At 43.1% G+C, this 24,756-nt stretch overlaps 1 protein-coding gene across 2 annotated transcripts; it reads right to left on the bottom strand.

Moving 5' to 3' along the window:
* Positions 1 to 29: 29 nt before the first annotated feature.
* Positions 30 to 23,107, bottom strand: LOC136746824 (bromodomain and WD repeat-containing protein 3). Of its 2 annotated transcripts, none has more exons than XM_066699625.1 (43): positions 22,677 to 23,107; positions 22,507 to 22,565; positions 22,367 to 22,396; positions 22,113 to 22,172; positions 21,005 to 21,155; positions 20,776 to 20,874; positions 19,985 to 20,145; positions 19,659 to 19,880; positions 19,403 to 19,503; positions 19,124 to 19,194; positions 17,459 to 17,559; positions 17,303 to 17,343; positions 16,969 to 17,067; positions 16,380 to 16,533; positions 16,101 to 16,235; positions 15,611 to 15,739; positions 14,958 to 15,183; positions 13,805 to 13,957; positions 13,468 to 13,651; positions 13,266 to 13,356; positions 12,867 to 13,016; positions 12,598 to 12,677; positions 12,239 to 12,446; positions 12,014 to 12,130; positions 11,736 to 11,843; positions 11,046 to 11,170; positions 10,642 to 10,724; positions 10,352 to 10,463; positions 8,172 to 8,233; positions 7,874 to 8,029; positions 7,585 to 7,705; positions 7,306 to 7,431; positions 7,114 to 7,180; positions 6,957 to 7,001; positions 6,573 to 6,698; positions 5,957 to 6,109; positions 5,698 to 5,867; positions 5,365 to 5,588; positions 5,012 to 5,119; positions 4,737 to 4,898; positions 4,165 to 4,509; positions 3,742 to 3,879; positions 30 to 3,532 (listed from the first exon to the last, which is right to left on the bottom strand). In XM_066699625.1, the coding sequence occupies exons 1-43, from the start codon at positions 22,723 to 22,725 to the stop codon at positions 1,521 to 1,523; spliced, it is 7,314 nt and encodes a 2,437-aa protein (XP_066555722.1). In that variant the 5' UTR covers positions 22,726 to 23,107; the 3' UTR covers positions 30 to 1,520. The 2 variants fall into 2 exon arrangements, with proteins under 2 accessions (XP_066555722.1, XP_066555723.1); XM_066699626.1 differs by having other exon boundaries at positions 12,239 to 12,443.
* Positions 23,108 to 24,756: the final 1,649 nt, after the last annotated feature.

The following is a 24,756-nucleotide window of genomic DNA, read 5'->3' as shown; positions in this document are numbered from 1 at the left end:
TTCATAATAAATGCAAAAGTAAATACTGCTTTGGCAAATGTGATTTTATTAGCCCAAAACAAGCTCCCGTTTCACCATGGCCATCTGTTGACACAAAATCCATTTATGAGATGTAAAATGAACAAAACTCATGATGAGTAGACTGGAATTCATTTGACTTAAACACGGAACACCAAATAAAAAAGAAATTAATCTAAAAATAAAGTGTTATCCTTTATCATTAACAAAACAAAAAAATATTTTCAACACTGTATCAGTCTTCTTAAATTATGTAATCAAGAAACCCAAGTTACAGTAATTATGGTTTAAGTATAAGTTTCAGGTTAGGTCTGAACAGGAATTTTAATACTGAAAGAACTACACCAAAAACATCTTCCCAATATGAGAAACAGTATTTGCCACAGGAACCAAGGGGAAAAAATGGGAAGAAAATTAATAAAATCATGTTTGCACTTGGCAAGTTTTTAAGTTAAATTACCAACTAATATGATAAACGCAACAAGTCTACATCACAACGATAAACCAGTAAAGGAAAAAAAAAAAAATCAGCTTGCAGAACTTTGATGTTCTAGTCTATCCACACAAGTAGCTAGTTTGAGAAAAGTATTTTACTGATCTTTAGCACTTCACCCTAAACATAAGCTATTCTATTTTAAAATAAAGTATTACTATGGCATTGTAGTTCTGCATGTAAGCTGGCATCTGCCCATTTAGTTTCCAGACAAAACAATCAGTGATAGAACCAAAGGTACCTTTTCAAAGGTCCTGATATGCCCAAGAAAGAAAGAAAAAAAAGAGGGGCTCAATGTTTGTACAATTTGGCTCATATTCATAATTTAATACATCTCTATGGAGCAATCACAGAGTTTACAAAGTTCCTGGCTTTCAAGAGATGTGTGGAGGGTGGAGTGGGTTTGTTCAAGGCCAGTGCTTGTGTGTTTGAACTGCAACATGTTGGAAACATTTGCGTCATTTTATTAATTCATATTAACATAAATGCAAGAACAAGACTACAGTAAACTTCTTTGACCCCTGAGTTTCTAATGCAAGACCAGCATATGGAATACCTCTATACAGTATGCATTTTAGTGTAAGCCAGCAAGATCCAATTAATCATAAAGAGGTATATTATTAAGATAGCACCCAAGCTGCTAATGCTTCCCACACACTTTTGACTAGCTGGCCAAATCACAAAAGCAGAAAGTGAACAAAAGTAGTTTTTGCTTGGGTTAACCTTCTGGACATATTTAAAGATTTGCCCCAAGAACGAGGCACAATATGGCATCTGTGCTAACCCTTGTGAAAACAGCAATTAAATGCCTTATTAACAGTTCATACATTTTATAAACTTTTTTTTTTTTCATAGAAAATATAAATATTATCCCTGAATGAAACCTATTCACAGCATTTGCTAAAGGATTTCGATGCTACAACCTTTTCATGACAATCAAGTGTCTTCAAGGTGTCAAATAAATTAGGGACTGAGAAAAAGGCAGACATTAACCCCATTAACGATTCCATCATTCGCTGTCAAGATACGATACAGTCTGCTTGCCACGGTATCTTGTCCTGATGCGAATGCCTCGATGCGGCTTTCCATAGCCAGTTTCACAATCATCGCTCTCAACCGCGCAAGAAAGTTTCCTCCTCTTTCTCTCAGAGCGCCGGACAGCACCTGGATCGCTGGCTCTGCCCTGTCTACAGGCGCCAGTCTTGGAGTGGTTTGCAGTGTTGCGACCCTTGGAGTCTGAAATTGAACCGGGAGACTCCGACCCTGAAGCGGAAGAATCGTTTTCATCGCTGCCTGACACTGCGCTGCTGCTGTCCTCCTTCCTCCGTGGTCTGCCTGGACGCTTTCTTTTGCTTGGGCTTGTGGAAGTCAAAGATGAGCATGACGGGCTGGCCCTCGAAGAGGACCAGTCTCCCTCAGAGCGTTTCTCGGTCTGGACAAGCGGAAGACGGCTTTGACTGTTTCTGTGCTTTGCTTCCGACTCACTCACCGATTCTTCCTGGAAGCCCTTTTTTCTCACGTTTTTCCCAGTTACCTCTCCATTTCTCTCTGAGGGAGCATCAAAATCACGAGCTTGGGAGTCGTCCTCCGAGTCGTCTGAATGGATGCGCTTTCTCCTGGCAGTGGTTCTATGGCTTGGGCTCCTCTTGCGCTCTCTTAACTCTCTATCAGACTGACATGTCTCTTTTGGTACAGAGGCAGTCTTCTGTGCTTTTTTCCTGTTCTCCAATTGCTCTTCTTCCTGTAACGATTCATCCTCAGAGTCTTCCGTGCCATACTTCCTTCTAGGCAGATCTCGAAGACTCACTTTCCTGCTGGGAACCGTTTCTTCCAGGGAATCACTCTCTGCAATTGCTTTCCTGCACACACGACTGGATTTTCTGTGGACACTCTGACCATTTGCTTCAGGATCAAACCGCGTATCTTCCGAGTTACTGGAAGGTTTCTTTCTGTATACAGAGCTTGCAGCCTCCACACTAGCAGCACCCCGTTTGTCACAGTGTTTCCTGGAAGCACAATTATCCTTCTCCCTTCTGCTCTGAAGTGGAGAGGTCTCTGCGCTCTCTGACTGTTCTTCAGAAGACTCGCTGAATGCTTTCTTACTTCTTCTCCTAACAGATCCAGTTTTAGGGGAAATGTCCTCCACCTCTTCGCTCTCAGACTGAGAGGCCTCTATTCTGGCCAGAGAGGATTTGCCTTTACCGACCCGTATAGATCGGTTCATACGCTGCCTGGGCTCATCCATTTCAGGGTCCCATTCTCTTGGTGCTCTTTGTTTCCCCCCAGCTTCTTCTGCAGCTGAATCAGAGCCCGGTTTACTTCTTTGTTTGCCTTTGGCTCGGGACACCAGGCTTTCCTCTCTGGACGTTTTTCTTTCCCGACATTTGCCATCTTCAGACCCAGTTTCCTTACTCCCGGTTGAGAACGGTTCTTCTGCCTCGTCATTAGTCGACTCTTCCGATTCAATGGCATTCCATCTCGAAGCTGCAGCCGCAGACCTTTTCGACCGGGAGGGGTTTGGACTGCCTGCGTCAGAGCCGGATTCTGGACCCTGACCTTTTAATGGAACTCTACTTCGTGGATACACTTTCCCCTTATGGCTATGAACACTCTCTTCGCTGTCAGAGAGAGATCCTTTACAGCCCTTCCTCGGCTTGATCTTCCGCCCATTTCGCTGAAGGTCCTCTTGGCTGCTGCCCTCAGACTGGGCAGACTCCTCCTCAGAGCTACTCTGCACCTTCAGGGTGCTCTTTTTAGCTGCCCGGAGAGGAAAGCTATCCCGGGACCGCTGGTGCTCTCCAGGTTCAGACGGGGATTCTGGCTCTTGCTCTTCAGTGACGGTCATCAGCTTCATCTTGTTGACCGCAGCCACAGCGGTCTTCCTGGTCGAGGTCCTCCTCCCGATGCTCTGCTCCTCGCCAAAGTCTGGATGAGGAGATTCCTTCTCAGAGTCACTTCGCCCCTTCCTGTTCTTTTCCCGGCGAGTCCTGCTGCTGTGGCCGTTCACCTGACCGCCACTCTCTACAGAAGAGAAACGCAAGGCATCAATGTCAACAGTGCTCAAGTCTTCAAATAAAAACTTCACAAAACGAAGCATTCTTTAATCTGTGTGTAAAGCAATCACGTGTAGCCCAGGTGTTTTCAAAAAGCTTTTACTTGTATTATTCCTGTTCAAATAGGGACCATCAGTTCATATGCAGTTTGCAACAGATGCAGCCGTGCCTCCTCACCTTGCTCGGCCTCGTCCCGCGCAGCCCTCGTCCTGGTGCCCCTGCGGCTCCCTGGCCTTTTACTCTCCCCGTTCAGACGGCGCCGAGAAGAGAAGCGAGAACCACTGCTCCCCTCACTGTCCTCCGAGTCTCCTTTCTCTGAGTATTTACAAATAGATAAAATTAATGGTGCAGTCTGATAAAATGTTGCCATGTCAATTAATTTCAAATTGTATTTAAGTAAAATATTATCCTTTATTACACATTCCTCAGGTTTTAGGGTGTTGCTTAGAAATTACTTTGAAGAAACCGTAACAGTAGTCTGTCTTGATTAAGTTTCTCAAGTCATCATTTCATCATCTACAGATTCAAACTCCCATGGGCCTGACCTACTGGTACCCAAGTAACAATAAAGGGTTTGGTTTAAGCAGGACCCCGACTGACCTGAACGCAGCTGCTGTCGGGAAGACAGCTCCTCGTCCTCAGAGCTGCTCTCTATATTCGGGATGCGTTTGCTTGCCGTGCGCAGAGGCGGACCGCCGTTGGCTTTTCGGTGCTCTTCCTTTTCTGAGGGCGAGTCCTGCTCCTCCTCCGTGGCGCTCATCAGCTTCATCTTGTTGACCGCAGCCACAGCAGTCTTCCTGGCTGAGGTCCTCCTACGGGCACCCTCCTCCTCACTCTCACTCTCGGTGTCTGGAAGAGCAGGATCCTCCCTCTCAGAGTCACTGCCCCACTTCCTCTTACCCCGGCAGGCTCTCCTGCTGTGGCCGTTTACCTGAGCTCCACTCTCTGGGGGGGGGGGGGGGGAAGGGGGGAAGAGAGGTAAAAAAAACAAAGTGAGTAGACAGCCTCCATGTCAACATCTTACACCCTTCCTTTTAACGTGTTAATCACCCACATTCAGACTAGGAACCAGCAGTTTAGTGTCCTGGGATGGAGTGTATCTGCAGTTTTCACTACACGTTTGTTGAGTCCCTCTAAAGGACAAGCTGTCCCGCCAACCCTGAGAGCGTTACCTTGCTTTCTCTTGGCCGCGGCAGCCCTATTCCTGGTCACCCTGCTGGCTTGGCTGACCGCCACTCCAGTCTCCCTCCTCCGATGGCGACGAGAGGCCTGGGCACTGCTGTCCTCACTGTCCTCCGAGACAGCAGTGGACATCTCGCTCTCGCTCTCCAACACTGGAATGAACATCAAATTAGAAACTGTAAACTGAACGCAACGCTCATTTAAGGCTGTTCAAATGTGTAATTGTTATGCAATGGACACAATATCCGACAACTCTCTCTCTCACCTGGCTTCTTCCGGTTCCGGGTCACCCTGCTGCCCCGGGCCCCAGCTCCTCTCCCCCTGCTGTCCTCACTGTCCTCAGAGACACTGGTGGACATCTCGCTCTCGGAGGCTGAGGGAAAAAGTCTCAGTATAAACTGCTTCGACAGGAAAGCCATTTTTTGTTGTCCATTTATTCCAATCACAATGCAATTCAACAGCTGAAGACTGTTTAACCAATATATTCTGTGCTGTAATAGAACCATAGATAAGTCAGGTTTGCCGAATACTTCAACTGTTCAAAAATACACACTGGAGAACAATTAACTGAACACTGAATGGCTTTAATTGAAGATCTGATGCCCAGAAGGTATGTACCTGATGTGGACTCTTCAGTGTTGCTTCCTGAGGTCACTGCTGTGGCTTTGGTGTGGGATTTAAAGGACACTGAAGAGTCTTCACTGGAGGAGCTGCCCGAGAAACTGATGGCACCCCTTCTTCTGCGTCTCGCACTGGCAGACACTTTGGCTGAGGTAGATTTTGTGTAAGACTTTGATGACGTTTCCGTTTTTTCCTGAGTTTTGACCAACTTCCTTTTTTGACTAAGAGAAGGAAAAAAAAAAAAAACAAACAAATTTAGACATTTTCTTGATACGTGAAGAACTCTGATTCTTGTAACGGATCACTTCCTGGACAAATGATCCTCTGTACCTGGAAGTGTGACAGCTGGTGACTGAGGGCTCTCGGTGCTGCAGCCTCTTCCTGCACCTCTGGCTGCGGCGGAGCTTCGCGCTGTGTTTCAGGGCCGTTTTGTAGTCTGAGATGATCATCCTGATACGCTCCTCAAAGAACGCAGAGAGACGCAAAGTCATGCTGTAGATCTGAAACAAAAGGGACATCAAGTGTCATTTGGGGTAATTAACTGTAACCGCACCCAATCGTTTTTTTTTTCCTTTTTAAAGCTGCATACCTTAGAACGCTTGTTTGGCGTGTAGGCCTTTGCATTGAAGAAGATCAGACGGGTGTCTTTGCAAAGCTCCGTCGGGTTCTCGTACTTGTCTTCTTCCAAGGTCCTCTTCACCGTCCCAAAATCCATTGGAGTATCGATGATATCTCTGTAATCCTGAAGACATTGCAATTTAGCACAGTGCTACCCAATAAAAACAATGTCTGCAGTTCAGATTAAGTGGGGAAAAAGGATCCCCCTTCTTAGCATATTGAGATTTTGTTGGTTTCAATTTCCAGTAAATTAGCTTTATGCAAGCAAAATATTTCCAACAAACCTTATTTTCAAGTTCAATGCAAACATTGTCATTTACAATTATAAACATACCAGATGAATCCATTACCACAGAGCTGTCACCGGTTTTTACATGGGATTTATGCTTCCCAATGCTCATCTCAAACAAAGGAAGAGGAATTTTATCATAGTGAAGTGATAAGAGGAAAAGCAAAAGATGGTATTCTATAGTTTTAAGGTTGGGGATTGAGAGATTTCTCTACTATATCAAACTCAGTAGTCAGCCTTACGAAAGAGTCGGACCAAGAACTTGTGCCCCCCCCACATATCCCGTCACTTCACATACTGGATAGATGTCGGGATCCACCGGCTGGCGGAACGGTTCTGAGTCTTCGCACTCCAGGATATAGTCCAGCAGGCCCTTGCATCTCTCCTTCCAGTTATCGACATCATATACCAGTTCTGCATCGTGCTTCAGAGAGTGAGAGGAAAAAGACCATCAAGGAAAAGCATGGCATTTTAAACTAGTAAATCAATGCAAATCCCCCTTCACATTGCCGTTATGCTGGCTAGGTGGAAAAACGGCACACCCCTTCGTTTCAGGATGAAACACTGCATGGCAGTGGAGCAGAAATCCTTGGCTTAATTATTAAACAAATTTTGCAGAACCTTCACATACGTGTACATGTAATTTTCCCAAACCCATAAACTGATCAAGTCAGGACATTACCGGGCGCAGACTCCTCCCTGATGAGGTTCCAGGTGCATCAGTGTCCTGTGGGTGAAAAAGCATCAGATGTCACTGCGATTACAGGGCAGAAGGCTATACCTCCCTTTTCACACACTGGCTACTGTACAGTGCTCCGCCTTGTATTTCCAACTCTTACCTCTTCAGAGCAACTCACGTCTTCGGCCATTCCATAGACCTCCATAATATCAGTACAGTCTTGTTTGCTGAAATTGATACAAATCAAGTTTTCAACAAAAACAAAAATCAGGTTTTGCTTGAACAACCTTGAATTTCTGCTGAACTTTGACCACTAATTATATACATTTTTTTTTCTTTGACAAAAACCCACTTGATGAACTTCAGGAGGATGTCCGTGATCTTCTTGGCTGACAGTGCAATCTTGCTCTTTGGTTCATTGAAGGTCCTGGCATTGTGTTCGATGTATCTCACCTCCCACACTAGAGCAGAGATCCTCCTGCGAGGGAAGCGCGCACATACAGAATAGGAAATATATATATATATTTTTTTTTAAACACCACCAAACCTTTATAATATCCAAGAGAAACTCAAGTCATAAGCTTTAAATCATGGGAAGCTTTAAGTAGCAAGTTAAAAAATAAAAACTAACCTGTAAAATCTGTTAATCAGCCTCATTCTGATGGTGTTGAGGTCTGTAGGATATGCCACCACTGTGCAGTAACTGGGATACTGAACAATGTCCACTGGAGCAACAAAGGGGCCGGCGATGTCTGAAGAAAAGTCCAAGGTATTATGTGCCATCGAAGGAAGATAAACGGGACAGACAGGTACAGTCTCGGGTGTCCGCTCACACAGACTGAGAAATTAACTGACAGGGCAATCCCGTATTTGTTGCATGTTTCACTTTTAGTTGGTACAACAGGAAGACAGCATCTTACCAAGAGCCACGAGCTGATCAATGCCCAACACAATGCGTTCGCTCTCGTCGTCCCGGATCCTCCTGCCCCACTCGCCCTCCTGTGGTTTGTACATCAGCTCACTCATCTCCTCCGATGTCACAGGGACGCTTCCTCCCACAGTCTCGGGGTGCTGAGCTGGGAGATCAGAAGGCAGTGAAGGACAGTTTTACATTTAAATATCTTTTTTTTTTAAATTAAGAACATACCCAGTTGCACAGAAACAATCTTTATGAAATTTGCACTAACTGGGAGTATAAACAACTGAGTGGCTCTGTACCTGTTTGTGGAATAGACTCAATATCCCAGGGGCTGAGCTTTTCAGTTTCACCGTTGTCCCACCTGGTTAAAAAAAAAAAAAGTATGAATACAAGAGAAATCCCACGCCAAAGTCAAACAAATACTACATTTGTTTAAAGCTGTAAGAAAAAAGTAGGCCTAGTCCAGGGTTCATGCAGCTTTTCAAGTCAAATGCAAGCACTTTTCAAGTACTTTCAAGGTGCACGGTCAAAGCTTTTCCAGCACCTCGCAGCCTTGGTAAACTAAACCTTCTCATCTAAAATGCACACTTTTCTGCACTGAACTAAGCACATTATAATTATAATTTCACCACAGTATTAGATGTTATTATGCTGTAACACCAAAAATGTTTCATGAGAGCCTTCATGTATACTTGGCATTGTGTTGTTACCTGGCTTAAATCAGGTTGATATTAAAATCAATATAAATCAGTCCTGCAATCAGTCAAAAATAGTGAACACCAGTACACAGTAACTTCTGTTTGAATTAATGCTTTAGTGACAATTGTTTCAAACATGCAAAACATAAAACTACATCAACACTTTTCTTTATTGAACTTCCATGTACATTCAACGAACAAATGTAAAATAGAGCATAACAAAGTTCTACGAGTCAATCCATGTATATTCAGTATGCTCACTTACTGTCAAAACAGCATCATGTTTATTCTCTTCAAAACAACCAAGTATAAGTTCCTATATCCTCAACCTAGTAAACGGTGATGGTCTTTGTTATTGAATCTCCCTCAGCTATTAATACTTTGCATTAGTATCTGCCGGTCTCGGCTTTTTTTTTTTTTTTTTTATGGAATTACACATTATAATATTTGAATACGAATACTAAACCATCAACATGTGCACATACCGGCAAAATATTTGTAAATACCTTGTACTGGACAAATTATTTTGTTTTTGCTAGGGTTAAGCGATTACCTAATTTTTGAAACTGTTGAGTTAGTTTTTGTCCTGTGCCAGTGCTGAATGACACTCCTCCCCTGCGAAAGTATCAGTGTCTCTTTCTCGCTGTTGCGGTTGTTCTGCTTATTACTTTGCTAGTCTGAAAAAGCATATTCTATCGCTCTATCTTTCTAGTAATTTAATTCTAATTAAATCAATGTTTATTGACTGTATTTTCGTGTACAATGATCAATTGAATACATGGAACAGTTATTATAATTCTGTCTCTGTTGCGGTTGTGCATGTTGTGTATGTTGTGTCTGAAAAAAATAAAGGATTATTCTGTCTAATTTACATTGATTATTTAAATACACAAGCACAATTATATTATATACTCGTAGAAAACCTATACAATATTTTTTATGTCTTAATACACTAAAGAAAAATTCTAAACTAACGGGACAGCGTAGAAGGAACTCAGTGCGCATGCGCACATGACGCTGATGTGCACATACATGACTGCGCACAGAAAGCAATTGTCAGCAAACCATCAAACACATGCCTGCAGTGGCCCTTCACGTCTAGAAATTATGGACAATTCCCTGCCGTTTACCTTTGGCATAACTCGACAGCGCAGACTCCAATAGTGAAAACTTGAATCTTATTCTTGCAAACCTTACAATGCTGTCCGCAAATGTGGACCTTGTTTTAACTTGTTTATATTTAATGTTATGGAGCCACCTCTCTTTATAACGGCAGCATTCCGGCACATTTGCCTCACCGGGCGCTGATGCCGCGCTGTCTCAGCGGCTCACACTCGCAGCGCATCAAACACACCGGCAGATCAAACAGGAGTCGTATTGGCCGCGGCATAAAGCAATCAACCGGCTCTCCAACCACTGTAGTTAAATCCCGAAGTTAATTCATTTAATCAGATTGCCGATTTATTATGACAGTGATTAGCAAATTTAAAAAATATATACATTACAAAATTCCAGCACTTTATTCACAACCTTGAAAATACCACTTTAAAATTCAAGCATTTTCAAGGATTTCAAGCACCCGTACGAACCCTGCTAGTCGTTCTGACTCAAATAATGATTTAATATTAAGGCAGTTGATAAAAACACACTAGCTGTAATAAGATCAAAAGATAGAGATGAATTTTCCTGCACCAACCACATCCTACAGATGACGTCACCCTTTAAATTGTGTTTATTAACAGTTATCTCCCCTCTCCGAGACGGGAATTGGCTGGTCTTACCGGACTTTGATGCACTGGAAGTGACTGTCGGGATACTCGGGCTGGTAGGGCTCCTGACACACTATGGTCCCAAACCACCACGCATCGTCAATCACCGATCGGAAGCGGTCATCTGAAATGCCAAACAATGTCCTCCTGTGACTAATTACACATTGTAACGCACCCTAATTTGTACAGACGCTCAAATTTAAAAGATTTTTTCTAATTTAACCAAATCCCAGGATTTCACACTCATACATCAAATAATGCAACTTTTACATCAAAAATTAAAATAAAAGCCGACAACTCACCTGGCTGCCAGTTTCTCTGCCGTGCTTCCTCATAGCACTGCCTCAGCACCAGAAAATCTATCACATCAGGCATGTCATGATATCTGAAAAGTGTTGGTATATTCCACAAATTGTAAGCCACTGGTTCACTGAAAAGGCACATAAATCACTTAACCTAATGCCACTTTAGAACTATAAAAAATAAATTTAACAAACCTTTGGGAGAAAAACTAAAAACCTATATAGACCACAAACTTTACATATATTTTAAAAACATGTTTCTACACATTTGAATATGGGGAGTTTATTTTATTTTTTGTACCAAAAGCTTTGCTTTTTGCAGAATACAACATAATGGCTCTACTGATATTGGCTCCACCAAATGCTGAAGCAGCCCATGTGTTCATAATATACAAACTACGTACTTAACAGAGAAGGACTTGTCTGTGAGTTTCCCCGTGCCGTGGTCAATGAGCGAGAGCTTCAGACAGCACAGTGTTGGAGGGCACACTTCGTACTTGATTCCAGTGATTTTAACAAACTCTTGATCCTGACCATGTTCAAAGGACAAAGAAAAATCAAATTAGGCAAGGTATGCATTATGCATTATGAGTATGTCAATACTGACCCTGGTAGCAAAACCCTGGGCTTCCTCTAGAGCAGGGGTTCCCAATGTCTGGTGATGGAGGGCGACGCAGCAGAAAATTAACCACCGATGAACGCAACATATGTCCCAAAGATTTATGAACTGTAATTGTGGTTTTATTATTTTCCCCCAAAGTGCAATTTATATCAAAAAAAAAAAAAATCAGAAAGTGTAAAAATATAGTAAAAGGTTCAGAAAAGGGATGGTCGAAGGTTGGCTTTGGGGGGCCACACAAAACATCCTCTCGGCCAGATTTGGGAACCCCTGCTCTAGAGGAAGTAAAGAGTCTGTGAGATTTGGACTGAGATCTACGGAGCCCTGCAATCCCACTCGTTACATGAGTTACAGGCCAGTAAAGTACTTTCTGCATTATTATTTATTTAAAAAAATAAAGATTACGATATACATATTGGTTTAAAACAAACTTTTAAATGGTTTGGTTTGCCACAGAACTCGGCCCCACTCTTACCCGGAGATCCATCTTTCTCCATGACTGCTTCTCAGGGTTTAAACTGTAAAGGTTGTTTCTTCTCACCGCTTCCACGTATGCCTCATGGCCTTGGCGGAAATAGATCACCTGTTGGCGTGGAAAATGAGACATTGTAAAGTGACTTTCAACCACGTGATCTCACTGCCGAGAGAGGAGTGTGCAATAACATCAGAATAAGTGTTATTTCACAAACGTGTACCGGGGAAAAAAACAAGGTGGGCTAGAAGAGGGGAAGAAAGAGAAAGATGAGAATTTACCTCATCGCCCATTTGGGGAATGAAGGGAGACTTCCGTGGAATGACATCTGTAATCCAATTGGACGGACGAAACTCGTTTGAAACTTCCCTGTTAAACAATGGTCTCTGACTGGACCGCTGAAATCAAAATCAATACATTAATAGGTAAGTCAGGATCATCTCAGACAACAACTGCATACTTTCATTTCATACAAGGAATTAAGATATTGATTTTTGTGTCTTTACCTTTGGCATCTTATTCCTGTTCTTTTTCGGTTTAGGAGGCTGTGGCCGGTGCTCCTCTTCGTCCTGTGGCTCCTCCTCTTCCTCCTCCTCCTCCTCGGAGCTGCTGATGTGGCGCCTGACGCGTCGTCGGGAGGAGAGGCGGGTGGGCGGTTGTAGGTTGATTCCCGCGTCGGCAATCCAGTCCGAGTATTCGCTGGAGGAGTTGCTGCTAAAACAGAGGAGTATAAAAATGATTTTCCGATTACCTTAAAGAAGCTTAAATCTTTCAGGAAAAAAAAAAATCACACCAGGCCTCCTTACTAGAAAAATAAAACCAGACGAGACATTTACAACATCAGGAACAGCTTCCACGGTCGTACCTTGAGCTGTCGCTCTTCCACTCCTCCACCTCCTCCTCATTGGAAGAGGCTGGTGTTGCGCTGCCTTCAGTTTCATTTTCCTTGACCAAGAGAAACAGAGTCATTACCGAGGCCCTGCGCTTCTCTCCCGATGCACACATCTTCAGCACTCCACACCATTGCAGATTTGGGTTAAAATTAAATAACTTTAAATAATGGATCAATGGAGCAGATTGGACTGGGAGTCTACAATCTCCCTTCTAAATAAACAGAATACTGTGAATACTAACCTCAGCCCCCGAGGCCTCAGTCTCCTCCCCCTCCTCGCAGGAATACTCAATGTAATCCTCAGCCAATGCGTTACGGGTCCGAATGCTCCTCGCCCGGGCTCTGCGGGACTGTGTTCGTTTGCTGGACACCATTTCATCATCTGAATCATCCTGTCACACATCAAATCATGGATGGAAATATTATCTTTAAGTATAGCAATTCCACATCTCAAAACCTGATTTGCTTGTGGAAAACTGAGGATTTTGATAGAAATGTACTTTATAACTGATTTTTTGCAACACAATCAAACTTTATCCTCCAATCACAAAGCAGAATTATAGGAGGAAATAAGACTCATGATTTACATTGCACGTCTGAACTAGTTTGAAAAGGTTTACATTTCTTTATCATCCATTTACCCTTGAAGCTGCGTGCAATACTCTCCTTTTCCTTAAAGAGAAGAGAGCAATCTCCTCATCTCCTTTTGCAATTCTGAAGTCTTCTTGTCTCCTGCAAAGACGTACGAAATAAGGACATGAATACTTAAGTGCAAAGTGAAATATGAAGGTTACTTTTTTTCATTCACACTTAACGCAGCAGGTTCAGCGGAGGAAGCCTCACCGATGCACGCTGGAAGACATCTCTGGCACCACGACTCGCCGCTTCCATGCCTGCAGGTCTCTCTCGGTGGCCATTTGGCTCCGTGGAGCGTTCTGGTGCATCTGCCGCACCCCCTCCACCTGCCCGCTGCGCCGCAGACCCACGTTCGGGGACGACTGGACCTCCACGCTCTGACTGCGGAACACTAGGAGGGACAGAAATCAAATACACATCTGGAAGCTTGATTTTGGACACTCATACATGCTCTGCTTGTGGTTTCTTTTAATGGGTTGTTGCAGAAAAATCTCAACACCAGCAGCACATTTCAGTAAGGGTCAGTAAGCAGGTGTGAGAATACCTCTGCGTGGGGTGCCCGGCTCTGCTGCATGCTGCCGGTCCTGCTGGTCCAGCAGCTGCCTGATGAAGCCATCCAGAACACTTGGCTCCTGGGCCCCATCATCATGGTCACTGGTCTGCTGGCTTATCACCTGCTCCACCACTTCCCCATCGCCTGGGAGACACAACCAACAGCTATGTTAGCAAAGCCAAAGAAAAGCAAAACCTCCAAGCTGATCACAGGAGTTCAATTAACATGGCCTAGAACAACAGTACTCAATCTTCGGGTTAGACTTAGAAGGCAAAGATTCCTCAGCTTGGCTTGCAAATACTTTGACTAGGCAGTTATGATGACTCTTCACGTCAACTTAAATTGGATAGTTCAATTAAATATTTTATTATAGCTGGAAAGGAATTCTACTCATTATGTTTAGATATCTTACAGTTCTAGAGAACAGGTCTGTACATATCACTGACACCATGATTAGAAAAAGGATGAAGAAAAAAAAATCTGGGCGTTACTGAATAATGCCAAATTGAGACTTAAGCAATTTTCAAAAGACACCATCTAATCCCAGGTTGAGTGGCCGCGGGGGAATCATTGGCCCTCCGCTCCAATACACAGGTTACGATTCACATGAACGTGTTTCAACCCGAGGGGAATGCTTTGTCCCGAGTGGAAATCTCAACTCTGGTCTCCGGCAGAGGCGAGTTCATCCCGGCTTCAGAGTTTCGTCTAGGGTTGAAAATTACAACGTGAAAGCGCTTGATTTTCGACTGGGGCCGGGGTCAATGGTCCAGTGTGAAAGCAGCTTTACAGAATATTTGCCCTAAATTCAAATGTCTAAAGCTTACAATACCAGCCATTAACTCTCTCAGGAACAAAGCTATTTAACAAATATATCCTAAATAAAATTTGAAAAAAAAACATTAAAACTATACAATAAAACAACCATTTTATACAGACATGCACATTTTCTTCAATGACTTCCAATGTAGATATCTCTTTAGTCAACTTAAGCAATTAGCAAAAAGGTTAATTGACCAGCACATGGTCTTGAACTGCCCATCTGTGGGTGTAACTCAAGTCTCATATTTCAGGTGAACTGGTTATCTGCTCCCGAAAAAGTGCCAAGGGGCTCTTCAGACCTTCAGAGAAGCCACCCAGCTCTTACTTGTTGCAACATATCCCAGCTGGGGCACCAGGTGCTCGTCGGTGAAGTTCTCTCTCCCAGGGACAAGCCTCTGGTATTTGGGGGGGTGTGGGTTTCCATCCACATCTACCAGGAAGGGAGGCGGCATCAGGTGGGGAGCCTGTTGGGTCTGCTCATCCAGCACGTAATTGTTCGCATCTCGGATAAGCGGGCGGTAATCAGTGTGGAAAAACACCTGATCTGGGAGCTTCAAAAACAAAAACAAGTTCTAGCTCTCCTCTCTCCATTTGGTCTTCTCTGAGTTACTACAGAAAACAAGCAGAACTCCCTTCAAACTACAATTATGCAGTTTTTAAATTGCCACACGTCTATTACCCCTGATGTGTGCCAAAAGTACTTCCCTTAACGTCTTCAATTAGGCCTTAAGATTCCCAAGAAAAATTGCTTATACTCAAAACAACATACATGAAACATTTGCAATCTTACATCGGCAAATTCATTAGAACACTAGTTAGCACACTTTTTTCCCCCTTAAGGCAATGTTAAAACAATAACTTAACTGCAAAACTACTCAAGAAAATAGGCAAGCTTCCCTAGACAAATATCAATGATTAATGGCATGCCTTTAAAATACTACACATCACTACTGCTTCCCACACATAACCCAGGCTTACCTTTTCATACGGCTTCGAGGACCCAAACCCAAATATAACCAGATGTCCATGAGAGTCTGTGCAGGCAAAACGCTGGCCTTCTGGCGAGAACTTGCAGTCAAATACCGCCCCGTGACCCTGCCCCTCAATCTGTACAGGGCAGAGACAAAGCCAAAGAAATCAGCATTTGTTTTTGTTTTAGTAAGTATGGACAGACAGATCACCAGAAATGATATTTGATTACTTTTACGATTACTGAATGATTACTGAATGCGTAAGTGTGCATTTATACTTGATAGAACCAAACACTAGAGTCTAGATTCTAATAGCAACACAATCTGTAAAATATGGCACATGTACAACACATTTAATTGCAATCCCATCCCCTCGCCCACAAAAAGCAAAGACACTCCAAGATTCCCCCATTTCAAAAGGGGTTGAATAAATATATTAAGCAGTACTGAGAGGAATCAAATGTGCATCAAAGCACAAGACTCTCACTCCACTGTACCATGTTGAAGTAGTGCAGTGTTTTAGTGCCACGGATGATGTCCCATATGAAGATGTTCCCATCATGCCCTGCAGAGAGCATGATCCTGGGGTCAAAGGGATGTGGCTCCAACACAAACACCTCATCCTCATGGCCCTACAAATGACACAGACAGACAACCGCTTTACTACAACACATTTTGACTTTATTCATTGCTTGTGTTGCTCTGATACACACGACTTCATCCCACCCCACAACACTCTTGATCTTGAATGTGAAATACACAAGTATTACACGTACTTTTAAGATGTGGAGCAGCTGTCCGGTGTAGGAGTTCCACACTTTAAGGAGATGGTTATTGACAGCTGTAATGACTGTGTTGTCATGGCGATCCCACGCAACCATCGTCACCTTCGACTTGAAAAAGGTCTCCTCGTTCAACACCGGCTCGGCCCTTGGACAACAAAGAACAAATGACCTTACATTTTGTGCTGCCCATCGGATTGGCTTTATTATAGAGTAAATGTGAAGCCATTATTTACCATCTTTGCTTTACTTTGTTTCTGTTTTGCCCCCTCGTAAAAAAAAAACCAAAAAAACACCCAGTTTATTCATAAGGGAATCCCTAGCACCAGTTTAAACAGTAGACTTGAGCCTGCACACACAGGAAAAAAACAAAACAAAAACGTACGTTTCACATGGTTTTCATGGAACGTGTCAGGAAGTGATTATTCAGTCCTGCCACGGAAATGAGTTATAAGGTGATCAATTGAAAGGTGATACAATAAACATGGCACTGGAATAGTTTGCCTACCCTGGAAAAAACATTAAGTATCTCAAAGTAAGCTGCACAGAGAGGGACAAAACACAAAATAAAATCAGGCCCTACCCAGCTAGGTTGGTTGACATGTTAAGTAAAACGCTTCTCCACTGTTGCTGATGCAGTCGCCATATCCGAGCGGTGCCATCTCTGCTTCCGCTCACAAACCTGACAAACAAAGCACAGAAGCCTTAACGTGCACAACCAGTATTGCTCTTGCCTGCATATCATAAAAATATATACAAATACATAGGAGGCACAAGCTATGGTTATTTTTTCATATTTTCAGACCAAACTAAATGTTTTACAAATATAAAATAAAATCCTTTATACTGGAGCATTCCTGGACAGACTTCTTAAGCTCAAAATCAGCATGCATTGAGAAATAGTACGAAGGGAATACCTGTCTCCTGCATGGCAGTATTGGATGCTGTCAACTTTGTCCTAGAACAAAATCAAAGCCAAAAAAAAAAGATCAGTCGAAACACTTCATTCTGGATGGTTTACTCTATTTTCTTTTATTTCCCACAAACGTGCATCATGAACTATTGGGACTTACCGTGTGGGCCTCAAGCTCGGCAACCTTCTGAGGACTGCCAGAGCCCAGGTAGTACATTCTGATGACATGGTCAGTACTTCCAGTTGCTAAAAACATGCCACCTAGGAAAAAGATGCTCTAAATTAGATATGCTGACCATTACAAACTATTTTAAGGCAGGCAGATTTCATCATAACAGAAGGTTGGGCTCAGGTGTGCATGAGAAGGGAGCACCGCTATGCCAGAAGACATGAGCAGGTGTGTTAAGTTCAGTGTAAGTAGGAGTGCCTCACTGCATTACATTCAATAGATTACCCACCAACACTAGAAGCGCCGAGCCGGTCAATTTGACCAATTTGGCAATTAAAATTTGAATTACTCTGTGCTCCTAAATACACTGTGCATACCCATTCCTGACTTTTCCTAAATATATGTATTAAACATGCCTACAGTGTTTTAGTTGGATAAACGCAAAAATAAATAAGTTATAAACACATTTACTTAGAATAGCCAAAACCGGTCATTTAAATTACACAATAACTCAAATATAACACATAATCCTGCCTTCCCTTCACAATACAGTCAGTCTGGCGCTCAAGTGGTGATATCTACCCGTCTACAGTCTTTCATGTGTTTGAGAAACACACGCATCGTACAGCATTACAGCTGTTTTCTTACAACTGTCGTCAGATTGAGTGGATACAGTGATTACCCCACAAATAAACATGGATTGGAAACGGAGATTGAAGAGAGCGCATTTTGAAAATGCCGTGTATGTAAACATGACTGATTCAGGGGCATCAGTGATACTGGGAATGACAGATCATTGGTGGGTTTGTGCCAGTGTTGTGAACACGAGTGAAACACCAGGTCCAAATGGCACCAAGTGCTCTTACTCTACTGATCAATACACGATTGCTACTGCAGGTAGTACAGAGTTTTTGAGCTTTTTGCAGGCTATATAGTTATTCATGTTTTCACTGCAGAGTTTAGAAAAAAATGTGTTATTTATAGCAATAATATTAATGTTTTATGATCATATTTCAATTTAAATACTATATATGTGCTATGTAAATGTTGGATTTGAAGTTCATGAATAAAATTTCTTAGTTTTATACTATGGTTTGCCTTTGATTGTCATATTGAAGCTGTTAAAGAGCTATCGGTTACAATGACTGGCTTTGACACTTGTAGGTAATGTCGGCGCTTCTAGTGTTAAACATCAAATTCATCACTTCAAACGGGGATAAAACTGGACCCACCACCTACATAATATCTGTATCCCTACTTAAGCCTTAGTCAAATCAAATTTATAAATACATTTGGAAATAATCCTCTTAAACATCCAAATATTCAGTTAAAAAAATGACAACAATTAATTTGCATAACATCTAAACAATACCTCGAATCTTAAAGCTGAACTGGGTTAGTGCATTACAGTGCAAAAAGACAACTGATTACAACACTAAAAGGAAAACCATTTTAAGGAAGTGCATCTTTAGCTTGAAAGGGTTGGGAAACAGACAAATAGGTCTACATCCGATTCAGCCAGGCAGCTGAAAGTCAATTAAATGCAGCAGAATATCAGTGAAACAAAAGCCAGTTTGGATGCTAGTCCACACAGCCTCCACCACGTTCCTACAAGTCCATAGGGGAACCAGAACCATTCCTTCTAGTACAGCTTACCAGCACTGAACGAAGAGCAGATCATCTGAACGCCCGGCCTGGGTCTCTCTGTAAACTTGTGCGGACGATCGCTGCACACCATTCAACAAAACAAACATCAGAATGTTATTGAAGAGGGCGGAAACAAAACCAAAGTCCTTCATTTCCCTCACGGAGAGCTTGACTACTACAGCAAAAACCAAACTGTTACAATTACAGCTGTTAAATTGTTGAGTTGACAATATAACCATAAGCATTTATACACACACCAGTATAAAAAATCACATTGAAAACACTCACATGAAACGCATGTTATTTACATCCCACTGCCAGAAGCAAACTGTCCCGTCTGTCCCTGTGGACACCATGTACCTCACCGAGCCCTTGGCAAACGGGGAGAACTTTATATATAAAGAGAGAAAAATTTGTTAAATGTGGGTTTATCCAGTGCAGGTATCACAATTTACAATATAGAGCCGATTTTATTTATTTTTAGAAAATGACAGCTGCAATTCCCAGGGGCTGTGCCGGCACAGCAGCAGATAAGAGCCCTTACCTGTAGGGAGGTAATGGAGCCAGTGTGGCCCTGGAGCACCGCCACAGGGGCACAGGTTCGAAGGCACCACACGCGGATAGTCTTGTCACAGCTGCCTGCAGCTATAAGAGTGTTCTCGAAGTTAACGGCCAGGTCAGAGATCTCTGCCGAATGGCCCCTCAGGGTAGACTGTAATCTACCATCAAAAGAGGACCAAATCTTCACCAAACAGTCATCAGAGCCCTTCGAAACAAAACATAAAACCAAAGTTAATTGGCAAAAACTGCTCCCAGAATTGTGATAAACTGCATGCAGGTATTCTGCAGTTATATGAAAGCCCCACTCACAGTGAATATGCGGAGCCCAGTGCGGTCAAATGCAACACAGTACACGGCCGACAGGTGACCAAGAGTTCTCCTGTGCATCTTCATGTGCTGGTAGTTGCCAACAGGAAACGCAGAACTAAAACGCTCTGTGCCCGTCAGCTCTCTCCCCCGGAAAACCTCCACTGTGGATAACAAACCACGAGTTAGACTGATGAAGTTGCACAAATGAAGAATGCAAATTTGGAGTAATGGCATGCGCTCGTAAACGTTTACAAACTAGGAAGTACATGTGCTCTGTAACAATTATCCTTCCCATTGAAGTCAAGACAGCGTGGTCCCTGACCACCTTCCGGCGATTACTCAAGACATCTTTTCAGACTGTACCTGTAATTTAGTCGTTTATTCCCCTGTATGACTCAGCTCTCCTGTAAAATTGCACTTAGATAACATTTTCATCATACTTCTTGCTTTTGCGTTGCTAGCACTCATGTTGTTTATTTTGATTTCCCCTATGGCACCTTCCCCATAACTCTTAACTATGACTTTACATCTTGTCTGCACGTATTAGCTATTACAATCTAGGACTTATATTTTGGGTTTACAGTACATTTTCCTATACACTTGTGTAATTTGGAATTTTTAATTGCATTATGCTTTGAACTGCACTGTATTATTGTACTTTGTATTGCTCTTATATTTTGTAAGTTGCCCTGGACAAGGGTGTCTGCTAAGAAAAAGAAATGCATCATAATAACAATCAAGGACCCCTTTTGGTTTGGTTTTCAAAAAATTGGTAAAAGACAGGTGCTCACCAAGATTTGGAGGGTACTTATAGGTCAAAGGCATCTCTGGTGGTCTCCCTCTGTGCAGTGCTGCAAATGCTGAGCCCTTCCACAAAACTTTCTGGCAATCTTAATTAAAAAATAAAAACACAAGGACTTGGCTCTAGGCAGGAAGGCATACAAACAGTTTGACTCAGCACAAATCAGCTACATGGCCACTCCGCTCCCCTAACGAAGACAGCCATTGCTGAAGGTTCACCTTTAGCAGCGCGCAGAAGAGAGTGCCTCCCTGTCCCGAGCAGGGACCACACGCCTGGGACACACGACGGGACCTCTTTGTCCAGAAGTGGCCCGAGCTGTCGGCAGATCTGCAGCAAGTGATCCGGTGCCACATGTTTATTCGCACGAACCTACAAAAACACATTCAGATCACGCATGACTACAGCATAGGAATGACACCAAGGTATACCCATAACATGGATTAACATTAAAAGGAAACCACAGAATACAGTGCAGGATAGAAATTGTGATTGCCATGCAAAGATTTGGACCACTTTTCTTGTAGGTGCTTTTCCTGAATATCTTTAAAAAGGTTCAGTGACTGCAATAACCCAAAACCAGGCTTTAGCAGGGTCTATAGCAATGCTCTAAGGTGGAGAAGAATGTGAAATGAGGTTGACGGAAGGGTTATTACATAAGTAAGCTATTTAGCAGGGTTTTGTGCATGATCTATATTCAACACCCGGACTCCCTAACAGATTATAAATCATTATGATGCTCTGATCAAGCCTCAGAGAGAGTGCTCATGCACACACGTTATATATAAGGAGGTGAAACAGCTTTAACCACAATCTCCCCGGACAGGAGGCAGAAACCCGGGCCCTCCGGCTCGGCCTCACTAACACCCTCCCCCATTCCCAACGCACAGCAGCGGCGCAGGAAAATGCAAATCACCATCACAAGCGCCGGCCAATCACAAGCCAGTTCACACGCAAAATACGACAACACAATTAAATGGCGGCTTCTGATTGGCCGGCCCCTGGACTCAATATGAGCGCAGCCGCCTTCCCTTTAACCTCCACCCATTTTGCAACCCAACACCTCAAATAAATATAATCACCTGCCTCTGCGTTCAAATCCGCCTTCACCGTTCATTTGCGTGTTTTTTATTCCACGCTGTCACTACAAACAATCACCCACATCAAACATCAACTAGATATTTGATTTGCACTGATCACTGCCGAGCACAGATGCATGCTGTTTTTGTTGGGGCACTGGCACGCAAGTCAGCAGGCAAATCCCCCCCCCCCAAAACAAAAAGTGATGATTCACATTTTTAATCAATTTGCAATTAAAACCCCCCTTACCAAATCTTCGTAGGTCCTAGGATGCTCATTCCCGTGCCAGTCCAACCGTCTGGGCAGAAGCTTTAAGATAAAACAGGGCCAGATTGAAGGCTCATGTAGTATCCCGTCACACTAGCACGGTATTTTCGGGAATCGGGATTGTGAAAAGGCGTGATGTCAAAGAGAGACAGTGACACACAAGCGGGTTTATACAGTCGGGCAGTAAGTAGTGCTCCAGTCCCACAGACAGCGCGGCGCGGCGGAGCGATACACACCTGATATTCCTCCAACTCCCGGGCTAGAACCTGCAACACAAAAATACGCGCAGTTTTAAATCGCGTCCGACCCGCAGCGCGTCTAGGCTGGTTTTTATTGCACACAAAAGCACACACACAGGAGGTAAGTGCGGGCTCACCTGCGCCGCTTTCCGACAGGGGCCAGTCGTTAGAAACCGAGAGATTAAGTAGTAGAGCTCTGTAAAGGGACACAACAACAGCAGTTACAGAAGTGGGATTTTTAACGGCAAACTTTCTCACATCCACGCCGCTCCGGTTCTGTTGGTACCGCCGCACTTCTGCGTCTTACCCGATTCAAGGAGCGAGACACTCGGGCTGGGGGCCGTTGTGTCGGCCATGGCTTTTGTTACTGGGTGTTTGCAGTGTCAGGTCTTACTCGCTGATTATCTACCAGATATATATTTATTTTCGGCTGCACCGCTCTGACCCCCTCCTCGGTTGTTCCCGCTCGCTATTCAGCCCGTTTTCAGCCGCCATTGGAGTAGTGAGGCCTCGGCTCTACGCGATATACTTCCGCCAGCAGAGAGGAAATAGGGGGTGGGGGGAGAAGGACGAAAAAATAATCCTTCGCTTGTGTGCGGTGACAAAGGCCAAATGGTCCGTCTGAGGCGTCTTTCGCTCTTCACGACAAAGAGGTGGCATTTGACAGGTGCCCCACTCAGGAGCGAGTCATGCCGTGGCCGCGGAGCATTTCAATGAAGCCCGAAAGCCTGCTGTGTTTTTCCGCGCTGTTGTTCGGCCGTCTTGGGCGATGACGTCACCGCTGATGGCTACACAAAAGGCTTTGTTAGGTGTCGCTGTATAACTGGAAGTGACTGAGATATTCAACCGCAGCCGTGAAACGCATCGTTATTAGCGATCTGTACTCGTATTAAATGCATCTAATCAAGGCGTTGGTCCAGCAAAATGTCTGATTTATCTGAACAGAAAATGGCCTGTATATTTCGCGGTTGTAGCGGTGCATTTAGCTACGTGGTATTGTTTTTTGTGTATACATTACATGTAGGTTACGGCAGCGTAAAGGACGTTGTTGGAAACATGATAAGTGTATGGACATTTCATTAAAAAAATATGATTCTTTTAAATAATCACCTGTACTGTGCAAGTATTGGGAATCGAAATTAAGGACTGATATATTTAAACACTAACAACACCTGTTAAGGTCCCTAGGGGGATACTAGCAGTACTAGTATACCGGTATCTTATACCACAGGCATCAACAGTCGCTTCTGAAAATGAAGTGCTCTTTTCCCTCTCACTATATTAAAATCTGTACTTTTTGATATAAATCAGTAAATCCTGACCCTATACCTTAGTTTTCTATACCATGGCCCTATTTACCTATTGTATGATATGCAATACCATGTGGAATACAAATACTGTTACAGGTTAATCACAATAGAAATAAGTAAATAATCTGGTGTACTACATATAATTGAATTGCAAATTACCCAAATATTGTATATTCCCCCCAAAACTGTAGTGTGCTTACTCTAGAATGACATCCAATGTATCATTATAGTATTTCTAGCAGACTTAAGACTATTGGGTTTGAATTATTTAGTTTTCTATAACAGTGACAAAGATGGGTGATCTATATTGGTGATATATCTTTGAATACATTTCTGTGTGGTAAAAACTACAGTGAATTCAATCCTTTGTTAGCCAAGTGCTTCCAGACAAAATTGTTTAAGTGTTATTTGCATGACCATCTGCTCTAATGGCTTCCAGTGCCAGAATAGAGTCTAGGAGAAAAGTTTAGGAGATTCAGAAGGAGGCAATCAATAGGATTGAACAGCAGCTAGACTCTTGATAAATAAAAAGCAGGGTGGAGGCAAAACAGTCCTGGATTAGCAGATGTTACCAATGGACAGAATGTACAGAACATGAGCATGAAGGTTAGTTTAGTCACTTTCAGCATTGCTGAAGTAGGTTTTAACTCCATTATATGCTTCACAGTACTGGACCATGTATTTGGGGGGTGGGGAGTGAATCCCAACAGATTGACAGGAATAGACTCACATGATTAAGAACGTCTCTGAGTCACACAAATGTAAACCCAACTGACATGTTGATGTAGAGAGCATCACAAAACCCCCCAACAGCACCGGATGAGGAGCGAGAAAAACAATACGCTACAAGACAGATATTACCCAGATTCTCAGCAAACAGGACACCATTAACACAATGTGGGTTACATGGCCAGTACCATTGCCATGGATGGTTAATGTGGGGAAATTGAAGTAATAGGAGTCTTTTATTGTGACTGGTAGTAATATTATAATGTACCATCAACCCCACCAAATAATGTGTAGCATAATATTAAATCCTGCCCATTAGTAGTGTATTATGTTTATTAAATAATTAAT

This window comes from Amia ocellicauda, chromosome 3 (genome assembly GCF_036373705.1).
Source record: "Amia ocellicauda isolate fAmiCal2 chromosome 3, fAmiCal2.hap1, whole genome shotgun sequence".
Lineage (NCBI taxonomy): Eukaryota > Metazoa > Chordata > Actinopteri > Amiiformes > Amiidae > Amia > Amia ocellicauda.
Note: the sequence above shows the minus strand (reverse complement) of the source record. Positions and strands in the feature narration are given on the sequence as shown.

Coding starts and splice junctions, on each gene's coding strand:
- LOC136746824 (XM_066699625.1), bottom strand. CDS start 22,725: ATGGCCGACACAACGGCCCCCAGCCCGAGTGTCTCGCTCCTTGAATCG. Junction 13,958..14,957: donor GCTGGGATATGTTGCAACAA/GTAAGAGCTGGG, acceptor TGTGTCTCCCAG/GCGATGGGGAAGTGGTGGAG. Junction 5,120..5,364: donor CACTGAAGAGTCCACATCAG/GTACATACCTTC, acceptor TTTTTCCCTCAG/CCTCCGAGAGCGAGATGTCC.